The sequence below is a fragment of the Chrysochloris asiatica genome, unplaced genomic scaffold (assembly GCF_000296735.1).
Source record: "Chrysochloris asiatica unplaced genomic scaffold, ChrAsi1.0 scaffold00009, whole genome shotgun sequence".
NCBI classification, from domain to species: Eukaryota; Metazoa; Chordata; class Mammalia; order Afrosoricida; family Chrysochloridae; genus Chrysochloris; species Chrysochloris asiatica.
The window spans coordinates 21,118,976-21,134,827 of NW_006408527.1; the positions used below are offsets into that span (position 1 = coordinate 21,118,976).

Consider the following 15,852-nt stretch of genomic DNA (forward strand, 5'->3'; position numbering starts at 1 on the left):
CAGCTTGACAACTTCTGGATAGCAGTGTGTGGCATGGCTTCAAGTTTCTTCTTTCCTCCTCTCTGGCTCAATTAAAAGCTTCTGGTGGAAACACAGTTTGGTGGGTTCTACAGAGGAGTGTTTACTTCATTGCTTCCTGGGTAGAGCTTATAATAAGTACACATTTAGTTCGGGGTAGGGCGAGTAGATAAAATCCAAAACAAATCTGAAACCTTACCAGTGGCCTCACAGAGCAATAAATGTGTCCAAGTCTCCAAAAAATGGGATGGGAGCAGTAGCTGGGCTGGAAAAAGACATGGAGGATCCAGAGATATCCAATGAGTCTGTCCCCCAAGAGAACTCGGTGCACCAAGCTGGCCCAAGTCCGTCTATTCTTCAGATTCTTGCTTGGCAGCACCCTGAGGGCTCTATCTGCCTGTTAAATTACAGACCTGGTGTGTGTGTGTGTGGGTGTCATCATGTCTCAGAGCCAGCTGAAAAGGAAGAAGCACAAACAGGAGAAGCAGCAAACATTCAGCCTGAGAATCTCCACAATAGCCAAATCATTACTCCCAAAGGCGTGGCTCAGTTTTGAAAACTATCAAATTAGTGAGAACAGTGGCTGTAAAGCAGTAACTGGAACCTTCTGTTTCCCATCCTGGTATTTTATGTTAACACTCAGAAGAGAGATCCCTTAGCCCCAAATTGTTAGCCATGCCTTTAACTCATTCAGCTTGAGGTACATGGGCACTCATGGGTATCCAAAACAGCAGGTGAGGTGGGAGGCCTGTGATCACTGAAGCGAGACCAACAGCAGGTGAAGGCAGTCCTGCTTGGGCCAGCTGCTCCAGATAATTGGCCTACAACCGTGACTTCTGAGGGCTTCCAGTCAAACACAGAACTGTGAAGATAGGTATTTGATTCTCCAAGGATACCAGAATTCAGTGTTTTTCTCCATTAATTTAGTAGCATCAGAGATAGTCCCTATTCCGGAATTACACTTTCCTGAATCCAGGATTCCTGAGATGGAAGCACTTGTAAATTTCTCAGACTGCATGGCAGACTTTCTGGAAAGAATAGGCAGTGTTAACTTGAGAGAGCTGTGGGAACGGCCGAGGAGGGACACCAAGCTAAGAGCTTTCAGAACTTGCCTCCAACCCTGTGGAAAGGTGCAGCAGATCTAAGGGAAAATCCCTTTACCTGACCTACCGAATGTAAGAGGGTCATCATGCTTTTCTAATAATCCAATTTTCTTTTCCTGAGAAAGGAGAATCAGTCAACACCTTGCTATGATGTGTCTTCTGTCCCGGATGAAGATAGGGAACTCCATAGTACCTGAGAAGTGAACTTGCAGTGCTCATACGAGAATACAGAATCCCAAGACAGCAGGAGCTTTTCTTGAAAAATGGTGGGAAATGTAAGAGAGCGTTTGAAAAATAGTGTTTTCCACAAGAGACTGATCTCCTATTCTGAGACTGGGATCTGGTTTAAAGAGCACTTGGTGTTTCCAAGGGCCATAGAGAACAACACTGTCACTGTAGCCTGGACAGAGATTCAAAAAAATGAGCAGAGGTAGTCCCCGTATGAAGAGAATGGGCCTCTCTAAGCACTGAATACCCCCAAACGATGAGGACTTAAATGACTTGAACGCCCAAAGGGAACCAACCAAGGGAAAGACTCCTACAAAAAGCAAGCACAGTATTATTTTTGGGTCAATGTCAAGAGCCAATTCTGCAGTAGACTCATGGGATATTCTGTTCGGGAGTGGGCATATTTTAACAGACTGTTACTGTCTAGCAAAAGATGACTAAAATAAGCCAGGCATGAAAGCAGACTGGATGACGAGTGTTGGGAAAGACTACAGATACTGCACCTCCAAGTATGGGTAAGGGTGGCCACTGGCTGCACACTCAAGGGTAGACCAGGCTACTGGGAGAATCCCCAGGAAAACTTCAACTCACATTCCGAAATATTTTCTCACTACGAGAGCTGCCCCACCTTCCAGTAATAAATGTGCAGCCACCAGGGACATGCTGACCCCAGGCTGAAGCTGCAGTGGCAGGGGTCCCTGTGATACAACAATGGGAAGCCAACCTCTGTGTCATGCCACTCACCAGCAGGTTGAAATTATCTCATCTCCTTAAACCTCTCTGAAGAGGTTTCTACTACTGGCTTATAAGCAATCCAATCTCTCTCTCCAAACCTAACCACCAGAATTAACCAAGTTCACCAACGCACTCAAGTGTAGCCACCACCTGTCCATCAGTGGAGGCTTGTGGGTTGCTCCAGGGGAGCTTCCAGACTAAGACAGACTAGGAAGAAAGGCCTGGCCCCCTGCTTTAGAAAATCAACTAATCCAGAGCTTATGGGTCACAAGTGTCCAATCCACAGCCAATCACAGGGACGGCCCAGGACCCGGCAGCATTTTGCTTTCATGGGGTCGCCGTGAGTAGGAGGCTAACTTGATGGAAGCTACACCACCACACAGCACATCTTCTTAATCACAATGCTGCAAGTGCCTTCACACACTCTACTTACACCACACAAGGGGGCTTCACAAATGTCATAGAAAAATGCCATTCCCCTTTAACTCCACTTTACCATGCACTTTTTGAAGTCCTTTCATATATGCCTTTCCAACCTGCTCCCACTCCCTGGTTCATTCCCATCATCTACCCTCTCCATCACTCACACACAGGTGCAAAGACTCATTAAGAAGCGTCAGAGCCAAAAGACAGAAAACAGTCAAAGAGAGGTGAAGCAGAAGTGCATAACCAGAGGCTAGGTCCTCTAATAAAGAAAATCACCTTGCTGGGGGAAGGTAAGTAACAGACGAGGACAGTAGACACTTGACTTGCGGCCTGGATTTCCTGGAGAAGACGGGTTGTGCCACCACCAAGGCCATTTTTCTGTTCTCCCGAGCACCCAGGAGAAAGGACTGCCCATGATGGCCGAAGATAACTGAGGTCAGGTACTCTGGTCTAGCTTCTACACTGTGAGGAGAGGTTGGGAGGGGAAAGAAGAATCAAAGGATAGAAAGGCATCTGAGCCTTGAGGAAAGGGTCAGGTATAAGGGAGGAAGAGAGGTTAAAACTTATCAGTGATGTGATTGGTTGTTGATAGAAAAAAATAAACACTGCGGGAAGTTGGAGAAGAGTCAGTTCCTGAGAGGTGAAGGATGGAGCCTCGATGTGGAATTGCTGTCACCTTTAGAATTGGATAGAAACAGCTCTAGTGGCTGCCCGGTGACTTTTGTGCATCTCCCCACACCCCAGGTTCTTGAGTGGCCACCAAAAGCATTACTTTGATCAGATGACACTGAGTCAGTGCAAAGGGTGTCTGGGTACTGGTTTGGGTAGAGGCCTGATGTGTTTGGACCAATGTAGAAGAAGTAGCTGAGCAGCAAGAAGTTGGGGGGTCCACAGCTGAGCTTGGTATACTTTCCCCACAGCCTTCTCAGATGGCTTGAATGGTCAAAAGCATGCTTCCATTAAAACTCAAGGGCTGAGCATGTGGGAGATGTACAGCACAGAGGAGGTGACTGGAGGGAGCTCAGAGAGAAGTGTCCTTGCACCAGAACATTCCCCTCTTTTGGGTGGAAGGTGATGGCTGGAAAAGGGGCCAGGGAGTGGATGCTGCACCTTCCCTCCTAAGTCCAGGGCCTCGTCTATTTGGATAGTTTGCTGATGACTCTGATGAGGGCACCATTTTCATCTTTCAGCCTCTGGTTGTCGGATTTCAGTTCTGTTAACACCTGTAGAGGTGAGAGGGAAAGGTGTGTTAGAGCTGGGCACAGTCACCTCCAAGACCCCCCCTGAGCAGGCCAGGATGCCCGGGGAACAGAACCTTCTGAGACAGCTTCTGTAATGACTGCCCCTGCCCTCTCCTAAGGATGGAGTTTTTCTTGCATTTCCCTCTCTACTGAGTTGGTAATATTATGTAGGGAGACCAAAGCCGTCTTTTGAATGAGCATATGAAGCATAATGGTGTTATTTCTCTGAATGTGGGCTTCATGTTCCACACAGACTTGGCTTCTATTGAATCATTAACGATTTTAAACTGTTCCTGTCTGTGAACTCATCTCTAGTCTAGAGAACCAAGGAAGTGCCAACGAGGGCTAGTGTGCACACAGCGGAGGAGGTCAGGCAGAAGTGGGACATCTAATGGGAGTGAAAGGCAGGCACTACTTCACCCCCCTGAAAAAAGAAATGCAGAATAAGGAGCAGGACCTGGCTTTTCTGTTTCCAGCACAAGATGGTTAAAGTGTTCCTTTTTCCCAGTGCCTTCAGTGACAAAAGCCCATGCAGCCTTACTGCTCAAACTGCACATGTCGACTTTCAACCACTACAACCCAGGGAGCATGCAGATGCTGCTACCAGAGCTGTGCGGCACTCCCACCCCACCGTTCCCACTGATAGATCCCAGGCAATATTCAAGAGATCTGATGAGCAGGTTTAGGGGATGATGATATAACTGCAGGAAATCACTGCCTTTGGGAGAAGAGGAAGTATCTATTTAAATTCCATCAGTTCGGTTGTCTTGGAACGTCCCTCATGGAACCAGGAAAAGCAGCAGCCCAGCCGGGATTTCCAAGTCTTTCCATGTGGTCAGGCACTTGGATAGGGAAAGTTGTTAAGTCTGACAAGCTCTAGAGGGATGTTAGTAAGGTATGAATTATGTGTGGGCCCTTTTGACAGCAAGAGAGTTAGATTAGAGGTAAAGGCAATCTTCACCATGAAGGCTACAGATGTTCAAGTCCACATCTGCTCGATAAAGATGTCCTCCGATGGATTCATCACTCTGATCTCAGGACCCCTGGGGCAGGCAGTGGTGGCCTGCTCTGAGAGTATGAGGCCTATTTAGCTTAAGTTCCAACTCTGCTTAATTTAGGGCATTTCACTGCACCTTCATGAGCTTCCTCTCTCTCTCAGGGAAGAGCCAGGTTACATTATACAAATATATGTGAATGTACATACTTAGGCTTTACACAGATATGTAAACAATTTTATCAGGGGGATGAAAAGAAAACAATGATAGAACATCTAGACTGTGGAAGGCACTGTACTACAGGGTCTCTTGCCTCCTGTCTCATTAACACCTGACAGAGCGGTGATCTTTATTCCTACAAATGAGCAAACAGGGTTTCATAAGTAGTCCGAGACACTCAGCTATTAGATGGCAAAGCTGATACTGAACCCAGGTGTGCCTTACTCCAATGCTCATTCCTTCATTACATAGTAAGCTTACAGAAGTGGGGTGAAGGTGGGAAGCAGCAATGCCAGAAGTCCAGAAATGGAAATTCTCCTATCTGCGTTGTCTCTGATGCTCTGTATTACTTTAGGCAAATCACTTGGCTCCACAGGGTTCCCAAGTTTGCATCTATAAGAGAACAACAATCCTGCCCTACCCCATATATAGTAGGGAGGCCTTAGGAGGGAACAGATGCTGCCGTGTGTTGACAGACATGATATACTATGTAATATTGAGTATTCCTACTTGCTGTTTCGTGGGAGAAAGACGAGCCTTTCTGCTCCCCTAAAGATTCATAATTTCGGAAACCCTGTACAGGGGCACTATATGAGTTGAAACCGGCTCCACAACACATAACCACCACATCACTACTAGCTCTAAGACTTCTCCCTTGAATGTGGGAGGGCAGTGCAAACTCACTAAGAGGATTTTAATCCAGAAAATATCAAAATAAAGTTTCAGCCCATTGACCATGCTTCTCCTACCTCCATCCCAATCAAAGCTTCTCTGGCTGCCTGCCCTCTTCCAGACTGCGGGCTGCCTGCCAGACTGAGAGCTCCAAAACTCATTACAAGAAGACTTGCAGAAAAAGTCAACCTAGGGTGGCCTCATAATGTGTTACTTTCCCATTTGCTTACCAGTGCCTCATCCTTGGGCTGCAGTTGGGGTACCAGGGAGACTCTGAAAGCCCTGTTTTCATGATGGGATTCCACAGGTGGACGAGAAGCTACATATGGCAATGGATTATTCACCGCTAGCAGCTCATCAAATCAGAACTGAACTGGCCCCCTGCTCCCACCCCTTCATATACAAACAACTCCTTGAACATTGGTGATTTAGTTCCACATTAACTCCTTGGAAAAAATTTGGACAAGGCAATTTCCCAGCTGCAACATGTACAGTTGACATCTTCAGGGAGTGTCAAAAAGTACAAGGAATGGAATGTAGAAAATCAAGGGGGGAAGACCTCATAAACCCACTCTTAAAAGAGAAGGGGAAATGAGCAGTGTTATCTGATACCCACTTGAAGTTAGAGAATGATGAAATAAGAATGTCTGGGAAAGCACTAGACAAGCGTGAGTCTTAGCAAAGCTTTATGATTTCAGCTCTTTGGACTTCAGATTTTTTATTTTAATTTTCTAACTTTCCAATGTTTGGTGTTAAGGTGCCTTGGACAAGTTAAGCCAATGTTTTCTCAAATATGACTTTTTACACGTCTTTGATTAGGAATGAGCTAGGGAGGCGGCGGCTCTGAGGGCCCCGCAGCCCTAGAGTTGGGGCTTAGATGAGCCTTGCCCTGAGCTGCCTTGTTTATTACCAGTATGTGGCAAGTGGGAAGGGAGTCTGCACCTATACATTGTTGATAAGTGACTTGCACTACACACTGAGAGACAAAACAATTTCCCCAGGTGAGAATTAAAAAGCAAAATAAGGCAGGGCAAAATCTCTTGACTACACTGATAGTTTAGCATAGTTGCCCCATATTTCTCTAGGGCAGGGGTCAGCAAGCTTTTCCATGAAAGGGCTAGATAGTGAATATTTGAGGCTTTGCTGGTTCATACAGTCTTTGATGCAAGTACTCAACTCTGCTGTTGTAGCGCCAAAGCACCCTCATACATATGCTAATACATAAATGAACAAGTATAGTTCAATTCCAATAAAACTTTATTTATAAACATGGAAATTGGAATTTTATATTGTTTCCATGCATTGGGAAGTATGGGGATTCTTCTGATTTTTAAAAAACCTGTTTTATGGCTCATGGGCCATTCCAGTGGGCCACAGTTTGCTGACCCCTGACACAGGATCAAGTACCAGGCAGTGTGGCTTCCTTTACAAGAGCAAAATCTGGTAATTGGCTCTTTGGAAGTCCCCCTTTAGCAGACTAGCCAGAGCACTGAGAAAGTAGACGGCTAGCCCTCCCCCCTCAGCTGCAGGGCTGGGGCACACTGGAGTTGCTCTACAAATGGCTTAACCTCCATGCCAAAGCCTATCACAGTGGTCAAGTGCTTGGGCTCTGGAATTTAACAGATCTGATTTGCATGTTGGTTTTCTCCCTTACTCTCCATATGTAAAATGGTGATTCTGAGGGAACAAGTGAGACAGAGCACATAAAGGCCTTCATAATGCCCACTGTTAGCATAGTAATTAATTACTGGAAGCATGAGTTTTGCTCCAGATTCTACAGTATCTTGCACTTAGAGGGAAACTAAAAATAACTGGAAACTCATGTGGGGGCCCTAGCTCATCCCAAGTCAAATTTCCCAGGCATTTTGAGGCTATTTTAAGGCGTGGAATCTGGACCTAAATGTGCTCAGAAGGGTGACGGCTCCACTGGGTGCTTGGCCATGGTAACAGTTACCTTTCAATTTCCTTTCTGCTTGTGATAGCATCTGCAGCAGGATATTAGCTCAGCCCTTACAGTAATTTGGGTGCTTCAAATCTAGTGGGTATTCATTGCTAGCTACTGACCCTGAAGGCAAAAGCAAATAGGAGAAAAAAGAACAGGCCCTGGTCAGGACTAATTAGACTGTCGCTGAAAATTAAAAACTCATTTCAGAGAGTGAAAGTGTTCAGCAGTGGTGACCCCATCACACCATCTTAAGAAGGGAAACCAGCGATCTGTGCACTTGTCTCTCAGACCTGAAGCCCTGGAAAGACTCTGCTCCACTGCATGTCACCTCCTTTGCAAAGCTCCATCAAGGAGGAGCTTATATCTGTGTGAGGTCTTATTTCTACAGACTGTGTTCTGCCTCACAGAGGCTGCATACTCAGAGGGGAAACACCCCCAGGGCCCAGAGATTTGTGACAGGGTAGAAGAGGAAAGCAGAGATTACTGTGGGAAGGAGGTAAAGAATGCTTATCCAGCTCTGCTCACACAGAGGGAAAGAGAAGCTGTTTTTGCTGGCAGTGGAGCTGGGTCAGAACAATGAAAGCCTTCAGTTCTAGTCTGTGTCATCCACCCCCCTGCCCCTAACCGCACCACCCCCTCCCCCCCATCCAGCTAGGTTGTCAAAGGCGGGGGGTTTACTTCTCTGGTATCCAAAGGGCAGTGGTTTTCAACCCCGGCTGCATGTAAGAACCAGCAGGGTAAGTCTGAATACATACTGATGTCTGGGTCTCTTGAGACCATCTGGGGTTGGGCACAGGCACTGGGATAGTGGACAAACGTTTCTAGGTTCTTCTAATGTGCAGTCAGGGTTGTGAACCTCCAGTTTTGGCTATCCCAGACCTAACTACAATTTGGAACCCAGGACCAACCACAAATACTCCAGGGACCAGATGGCTCTTGCATCACTGGTGACTGAGAAAGCACTACCTCAGCTTTGCACTGACCCCACCTAAGCTCTGTGTGGATGGACGGATAGAGCACCTGTGTCCATGCCCACTGTCAATGCCTATGTGCATGAGGAGAGAGTGAACAAATACACACTCAGTCCTGGTAGGGAGAGCGGTCATCTTATCAATACATTGCTAGCCCAGCCACAGGCCACCCCCCCACCCCCATTGCCGCCCTGGACCTAAGATGTTACAGCCCAGCTTACGATCTCAGCCCTGGCTCCCTGCACTTGCAGAAGACCAACCTTTCCAGGAACCTGCATGTGGAGGCCCTGGTGGAGTGGGGATGAGCACAGAGCATCTGAGACCAACATGAAGAGTGAACCTGCCTGGAGCAGTGGAGGAGGGAAGTAAGGTGGAGAGGAGGGGCAAGGACTAGAGCTCTTGGGTTTCCGAGGACTCCATGGACTCGGAGAGTCTGGCCACCACTCGGGTCAGGGCCCTGTTCTCAGCCTGCAGTTGCTCGTTCATCTGCTTCAAGGTTTGAATCTGTTTTAGCTGGTGGAGGTTCTGTAGAGAGTGAGACATGGAAGGGAAAGACAGACAAGACAGACCAGAGGAAATAAAAGTAGGACAAAGAAATCATGTGACTTTTTGTTTTTGTTTTTAGTTCGCATGCAAGAAAGGCAATGAGAAGGCAGACCTGATGACAGTGAATAGGAGGGCAGGGCGGCAGGAACAAAGCCGGGAAGGGAAAGCTGCGTCCTTGGGAGACTCTAGACTAAAGTCTAAACATGCTGAAGGTCATCACATGGATACAACCACTGAGCAGATCAAAAAGCACATCTGGACTGCTTTCATAAACGAAAGCCCGACATGTGGTTGGGGGTCTTCTGGGGGCTTATCATGAAGTACGATGGTTAAGCCACAGTCTCAGGGAGTCGGCTTCCTCATCACTGGGATGGGAGCAGAGGACTCAGGGTGCTCCTAAACCCAGCTGCTTCTGGATTTTCTTTCCCCATGTCTCCTCGTCCCCATACTTGCTTCTCTACCTGTTTTCTTTCTAGGTCCTTCTCTTACAGTATTTATTTTTTATTGTTAAAAATACAAAGAAGGAACATAAAAAAGTGGGGCCTGTTGTTGAAACATGTTCATTCAGGGGCATGTACTGTTTAAAAGGTTGAAGGGACATACATCAAAATAATCCAGGATGCTCTCTGGATGATGGCAGCTCTCTGGATGATCCTTTAACCCACTTTGGAGGAAGTTTCATTAACCTGCTGTTTCTTCTCTGCAGTCAGAGAGCTTGTTCAGGGTCCAAGAACTGCTAACTTGCCTTGGACCTGCCAGATGATCATCTGCTTCACTAAATCCATAGCTAGTCACACTCTCTCTGTCTCAGTTCATGCACAGGCTAAGAGCTGCTTAAAGGTGTTCATAAAAAAGACTCACACTCTGGAAATTAGGGCTGTGCCCAAAAGGTGGAGAAATCGTAAAGGTCCAACCAAAAGGAATTGGTTGGACTGATGGACCAGTCTGGTCCTAATATTTATCAGTGTTGCAAATGGAGCACTATAACCAGTCTACTGATACTCTCCCTCATACACCTCAGGGAACTCAAGACTTCACTGAATGGAATGATTTCCCAGCCTGCCTGCTCTATTGTCCTTCAGAATGGTCATCTGCACTGACCCTACCCTGAGACAATCAGCTCTATGGGAGGAGGGAAATGGCTGTTATGTGATTGGGATAGATAATCCTGTAGGTTATAATGACTACAGAAAAAAATTGCCAGGTACCAGAGAAAAGTCTCCTGCACTCTCATGGATGAGAATGATAGAAATGAAAGATTAGTGAGGTTATAATTGTTTGAGGGTGAAGATGCAAGGAAATGAAAAGTAGTACAGGGGAAAACAGTGAAAAAGAAAAACAAGCAGAGACAAACTGCTGGGTATCTTTTTTTCCATCAAGGGAGAATAGCCACCTTGGAGAAAAGGGAGGGCAGCCAGTTCCCTGTAGCTATTGGAGGGCAGGGCCACTGCACGCATCTTAGCCATGGTGAGGACAGAGGATGGAGATCATGGTGCAGCATGTGGAAACTTTTTAAGAAATGGACAGGGGCCAATTTCAGAACCAATGGAAAGTCCCTGGCTCTCAACATTCTTTAGTGTTTACATTAGACCAAAGCTTTCAATACAACCCCTGTCATTACACAGAGTGGTCCCTGCCTTTCCAAATAATATTAAAACAAGCTATGCAAGTGACTCAAGCTAACATGTGAATGCAAGCAGACTGAAGTGGAAGAATTTGGAGTTACTAGCATGAGGGAGAGAGGCAGGAAACAATGTCAAAGAGTGTTCTCTAGGGAGGAGGGCTGAAAACAGGAGTGGAAAGGGAGCAGAGCATAGAGCAGGGTGGGCAAAGGCAGAGTTTGGGGCAGGATTCAGCTAGTGATAGTTCTAGAATAAACAGAGGGAAAATTCCAAGACTAAGACGAAGCTAAGGGCTGCTTGACCCTTCTCATGCAAGGACCTGGGAAAGGAAGGGGAGAAGATCCGGCAAGGAGGCTGATGCTGAATGGAGGATGTGGTAGAAAAGTAATCAGGGCTGATGTGGACACACATCCCAAGACCAGGCCTAGTAGAGCTCACACTGACATGCACTTCTGTCAGCGGCTGGCATATCACCCAACTGCAATCCAGGATTGGGATGGAGCTTCTCATGGGGGAGAATTAAAAAATACTCACCTTCCCAAGTCAAGGCCAGAAAGGTACAGCCCATACCACAACCAGAGAGCCCCACACCCATCAGGGTGAGCCCATCTCATAGTCTCCATTTCACAGCTCACACACTAGGTACAACACTAACCTCACTTCCCATCTTAGAGCTCCTACTATAACTCCAAACTGATCCCTACTGATTGTACGAAAAAACAAAACTGTGGGAATTAGTTGTAACTGAATACACCACAAGTTTGGGGACTGACTGGTACCCTGACTAATAAAATGGTCATCTGTTCTCCTGGCTGGTTACCTAGTACTCTGGATGCTAATTACTCCAAGGATCTTGGAAACCAGAAACTGCAGTCTGCATAAGGAGCGGCAGAGCCACCCAAACACTGTCTTACTCTCTTTGTTATGGTTGTGAAGTGCTGTCAAGTTGGTTCCGACTCACAGCAACCCTGTATAGGGTTTCTGAGGAGTGGCTGGTGGGTCTGACGGTCGACCTCATAGTTCAAACCAACCTTGCAGTCCAGTGCTTATCGTACAGCATACCACACCAGGACTCCTGAGTCTCCTTAGTCACACCAATTTTATGATACTTGATATATCTGATATTTGAAGCCTTGGCCTCCAAAGAAATGGACTAAAGCTCCAAATGTACAGACAAATCCACTGCCATTGAGTCGGTTCCTTCTAAGACAGAGTAGAACTCACAGCTCCTCAGGGTTTCGGAGGCTGTAAATTTTGATGGGAGTACATGGCCTCATCTATTTCCCATGGTGCCACCAGAGCTCCTAAATATGCAGGGTTTAGATGCTGTTGAGTTGGTTCTGACTCATAGTGACCCTTTATAGGGTTTTTGAAGAGCAGCTGGTGGGTTTGAACTGCTGACCTTTCAGTGCCACATCACACAAAACATAATGTGACCAGAGAGCCTCTGATGCTCCTCACCCTCCCCTCTAGGGGGAGCTGGACACTTAGGAAATCTGATTTTTGAGGCTGTGATTTGAGCAAATGGTGTTTAGGGGCTTCAGACCTCTCATGATTTCTTCTCCACGGGCTTTGTCATTGGTAATGGGGAATAATGGCGAATGACCAGAGAAATGGATCTTTTTAAAATTAAAACAATCAGTCTCAAATCAGTTTACTTACTGGTTTGGGGACTAAACTGTCTTGATCTGGTTCCTGCTGATAATTTTAAAGAACTGATTTTGAAGTTGGCTGGTACGTGACTGACGGTGGGGGAGAGCACAAACTTTTATATAACCTTTCTTAATATAACCTATTAAGAAAAGGGAGGAGCTCATGACCTAGTTTAGGAAACCAGAGCCTGATAAGGAATGAGAAATGTTTAAGTCTACTTCAACCCACAAGCCTACTTAGAGGGCTCCCACATTCGCCCATTTAGAATTGGAACAGAAATAAGGAAGGGGCTCCCTTTATCCACCTTTGGACACTTCCTGGGTGGGTGTGTGAACCTCAGTGAGTGTGACACAGATTCTCGGGACTGGTGGGATGGCTGGGGCTCCTGGGTGGGTACTTACTGGAGGGCACCAGCTTTTGCCTCATTTACATGCTCCTTTACATGCTCCTCATCAGCATTTAGGCCATTTCTTAATGAGCATGACCAACAGCTGCCTAGCAGCAGTACAGCTGGTATAACTCAGGGGATTTCAAGTATAGAAAGAGGTCCCCATGCAACCAAGAGCTGAGGATATTTATTCAAGAACTGTTTGGAGCTACCAACATATGGTTCTCAACGGGAGAGAATGCTTCAGTATGATAAGTGAGGTGGGGTTGGGAAAACCATAAGATGGAGAAGCTTCCTAGTGTTGGGTCATACTGCTTTCAACATCTCAGGAGAATCAACCAGGTATTATTTCTGCTCTGAATCAACTTGAAACGGTTTGAGATATAATAAGTATGTGTACTGCTACAAATTCTGTGTGAATGCTACCAGTTACAGCCTGGGGAGGGTGGGTAAAGAATGCAAGGGCATGGCTTGGCACTTTCTGGAAATCTAAAGGAGTCACAGCCTAATGAACACTGGATCTTGTGTAAATGATGGCCTTGTCAGGCCCTGAAAAGCTTTTTCAGTAAATAGTCAACCTTTTTAGGCCATGGGAATAATACGCATCTCTCCCAAAGTGTTCCAATTGCACAGCTCCCAGAAAGAGCCCTGGGTCTACTGAATACAGTCCCCAAACTCTTGCTTTCTGGGTGAAGAATCCCATTTCACCAGAGGAACACTCTGCATCATACAGCCAGTAGAATGGAATCCTGAAGAAAGAGAAACAGCTGAGCCAGTGCTCAGTGGCTGGGGTCATTTGGCATAAAGCACTGCAAGGCTCAGAGCTCTCAAATCCCACCTCAGTAGGCACCCAGAGCAGCTCCACAGTTCCCTTCAGTAGCAGTGAAGTGGTTCTTGGGTAGATTTCCAGTTCTTAGCACTCAAAAATTGCCAGGTAGATAGCCATCCATTAAAATAGAGGTGGGGTCAGGGGTCATGAAAGTATCTGGTGACATGAGCTTATTCCAGTGGAAGAGGGCCAAGCATTCCAGACTATTTCAGGGGGTGTGGACATGGGCAGGCAATCAATATGGGCATAAATCTTCCTTCTGCAGGAGAACAACTCAAACTGTGTTTCTTCCATCATGAGACTAGGACAGGGAGGGACACTAGCAAGGACATTAGATACCTGGGGAAACCTGGCCCTGTTCAGGTTTCCCCAGGTATCTAAAGTGGAGCTCCACAGAGCTACGACACCTGTTCTGGTCCTGTCCTCTCGCCCTGGGAGTGTGGAATCACTGCTTGGGAAACGTTAAAATGCATCTTGGGTTTCCAGCCTTCTGGAAATCTCCCTTTAAATCCCTTAATGTTGCACTTGATTCCAGAAGGGTTCTGAGGTAGCCATAGTGGATGCTACGTGAGCTGAGAGACCTACAAAATGGGCAAGGGAGGTGCTCATTCCCTCTTCACACAGCATCTTGTCTTGAGGGTGATGAGTTTGCAGTAAAATTTGGAGGGGATAGATCAATGCTCAAATATCCAGTCTTAGCAGGCATTCAGAGGACAGGCGTAAGGACAGAGAGAAAGAAAATCTTTCCCTACCTTCATCTCCTCCTCCATTTCCGACATTTTCCGCTCCAAGGCTCTCCTCTCCTGTTTAGAAACAATGAGGCTGTTTAGTATATTTAGGAATAGCTTTGTTATTAAGTGCCATTGAGTTGGTTCCGACCCATAGCAACCCTGTATAGGGTTTCCAAGGAGCGGCTGGTGAGTTTAAATAGCTTTAGAAGGAGTTCAATGTTGCCTCCCAGCTGCCATGTCACCAGCAGCTTCACAGTCAAAGCACTTGTCTACTGACTCAGGCATTTCGACCCAGGAGATGTGGGCACTGTCTGATCTTGCCACCTCTGGAGCTACTTCACGGATAATGATCATGTCATCTAAAGCTTCTCTCAGAAAACTAGTAGGTAGATGGGGAAACAGCTTGTTAATATGTAAGCAGGATGGGGCCAGAGCACACTAAATTATTTTGCTGACTTAAAGACTTCATGGAATTTCAAATAACTGCTAATGACTGACTCTGTTAACAAAAAGGCATCCTGATCTTCAGTAAGGCTCCCCTTAAATTCCTAGGGAACTGCTTTTCACAGGAGGGGAGCAGATGGTGAGCAGGGGTTTAGACAGCATTGTCTAGGAAGCAACAGCACCCCTCTATCTCCCCTAATCAATTTCTCTTTGCCATCAATTGAGTCCTGATGTTCCTGAACTCAATGAGGATTCTCTGATTAGATAAGATACCAAGGAGGTTTGGTTACAAGCCAAGGAAATAAAATATAAAACTAAGCTGCTTTCCAAATTAAACAGACAAAAACAGGAGAGATGGGACCGCGTTATACTTTTAAGGTCAAATGCAAGCTAGGGTCCATCAATAAATCTAATTAAGGTTTCACAATCAAAGACTGTCAACTCCCAGAAAAAATATTCTGAAATGCAGTTGGAGGAGGTCAGTAAGTGAACCAGAAATCCTCCCATCAGTGAATGAGAGAGACTCTGCTGGCTCATGTTTCAAGTCACAAGACCTAAATGTTGGCACAGGGTCCTGCTGAGACTTTCATTCTAGTCAAGGTGATTGCAAGAGTAAAGAGACCTTGTAGTTGTGTGTGTGATGATTTACATTAAACCAAAATATATTTTGGGTACGTGCATATGGGCTGGAGGCAGAACAATGTATGAGATGACCTTACAAGGACCCTTCCCACAGCCAAGACTGGAATACGTAAAAAGCACTGACTATCTGAGGATGCCAAAAGAACTAGCAATCAAGTTGCTGCCCAGAGTCAGACAAAAAGAATTTATTATCAAGCCAGGATTGGAATGTGGCAGAGCTCCCGCCTCCTTAAGATGGACTTTTTCCACTGGCATGAACAACAAAGTTAGAGAAAGGCAGAGGGAAGAGGAGATGAAATAGAGGGGAAAGAGACACACATACCCGTTTCTCCATCTCCAGCATTGATGATCGGTCAGAGGTCTTCTCTTGTTTCTGCTGGTACAAATGGAAGGAAAACAATTGATACTTAAATTGTCTCAGGGCCAGTGGAAAGCCCTGTATCT

The 15,852-nt window shown here is 46.2% G+C and overlaps 1 protein-coding gene across 3 annotated transcripts in view; it reads right to left on the minus strand.

Moving 5' to 3' along the window:
- Positions 1–3,629: 3,629 nt before the first annotated feature.
- Positions 3,630–15,852, minus strand: part of PPP1R12B (protein phosphatase 1, regulatory subunit 12B) — a 341,109-nt gene continuing 328,886 nt past the window's right edge. The window contains exons 5-7 of one of the 3 annotated variants that reach the window (XM_006834130.1): positions 15,731–15,784; positions 14,344–14,394; positions 3,630–3,733 (exon numbers count right to left, since the gene is read on the minus strand). In XM_006834130.1, the coding sequence (XP_006834193.1) occupies positions 3,647–3,733; positions 14,344–14,394; positions 15,731–15,784 (192 nt within the window). In that variant the 3' untranslated portion in view covers positions 3,630–3,646. Of the gene's footprint in view, positions 3,734–8,943; positions 9,079–14,343; positions 14,395–15,730; positions 15,785–15,852 lie in introns of those variants that run through there. The other 2 variants (XM_006834128.1, XM_006834127.1) reach the window with 2 other exon arrangements.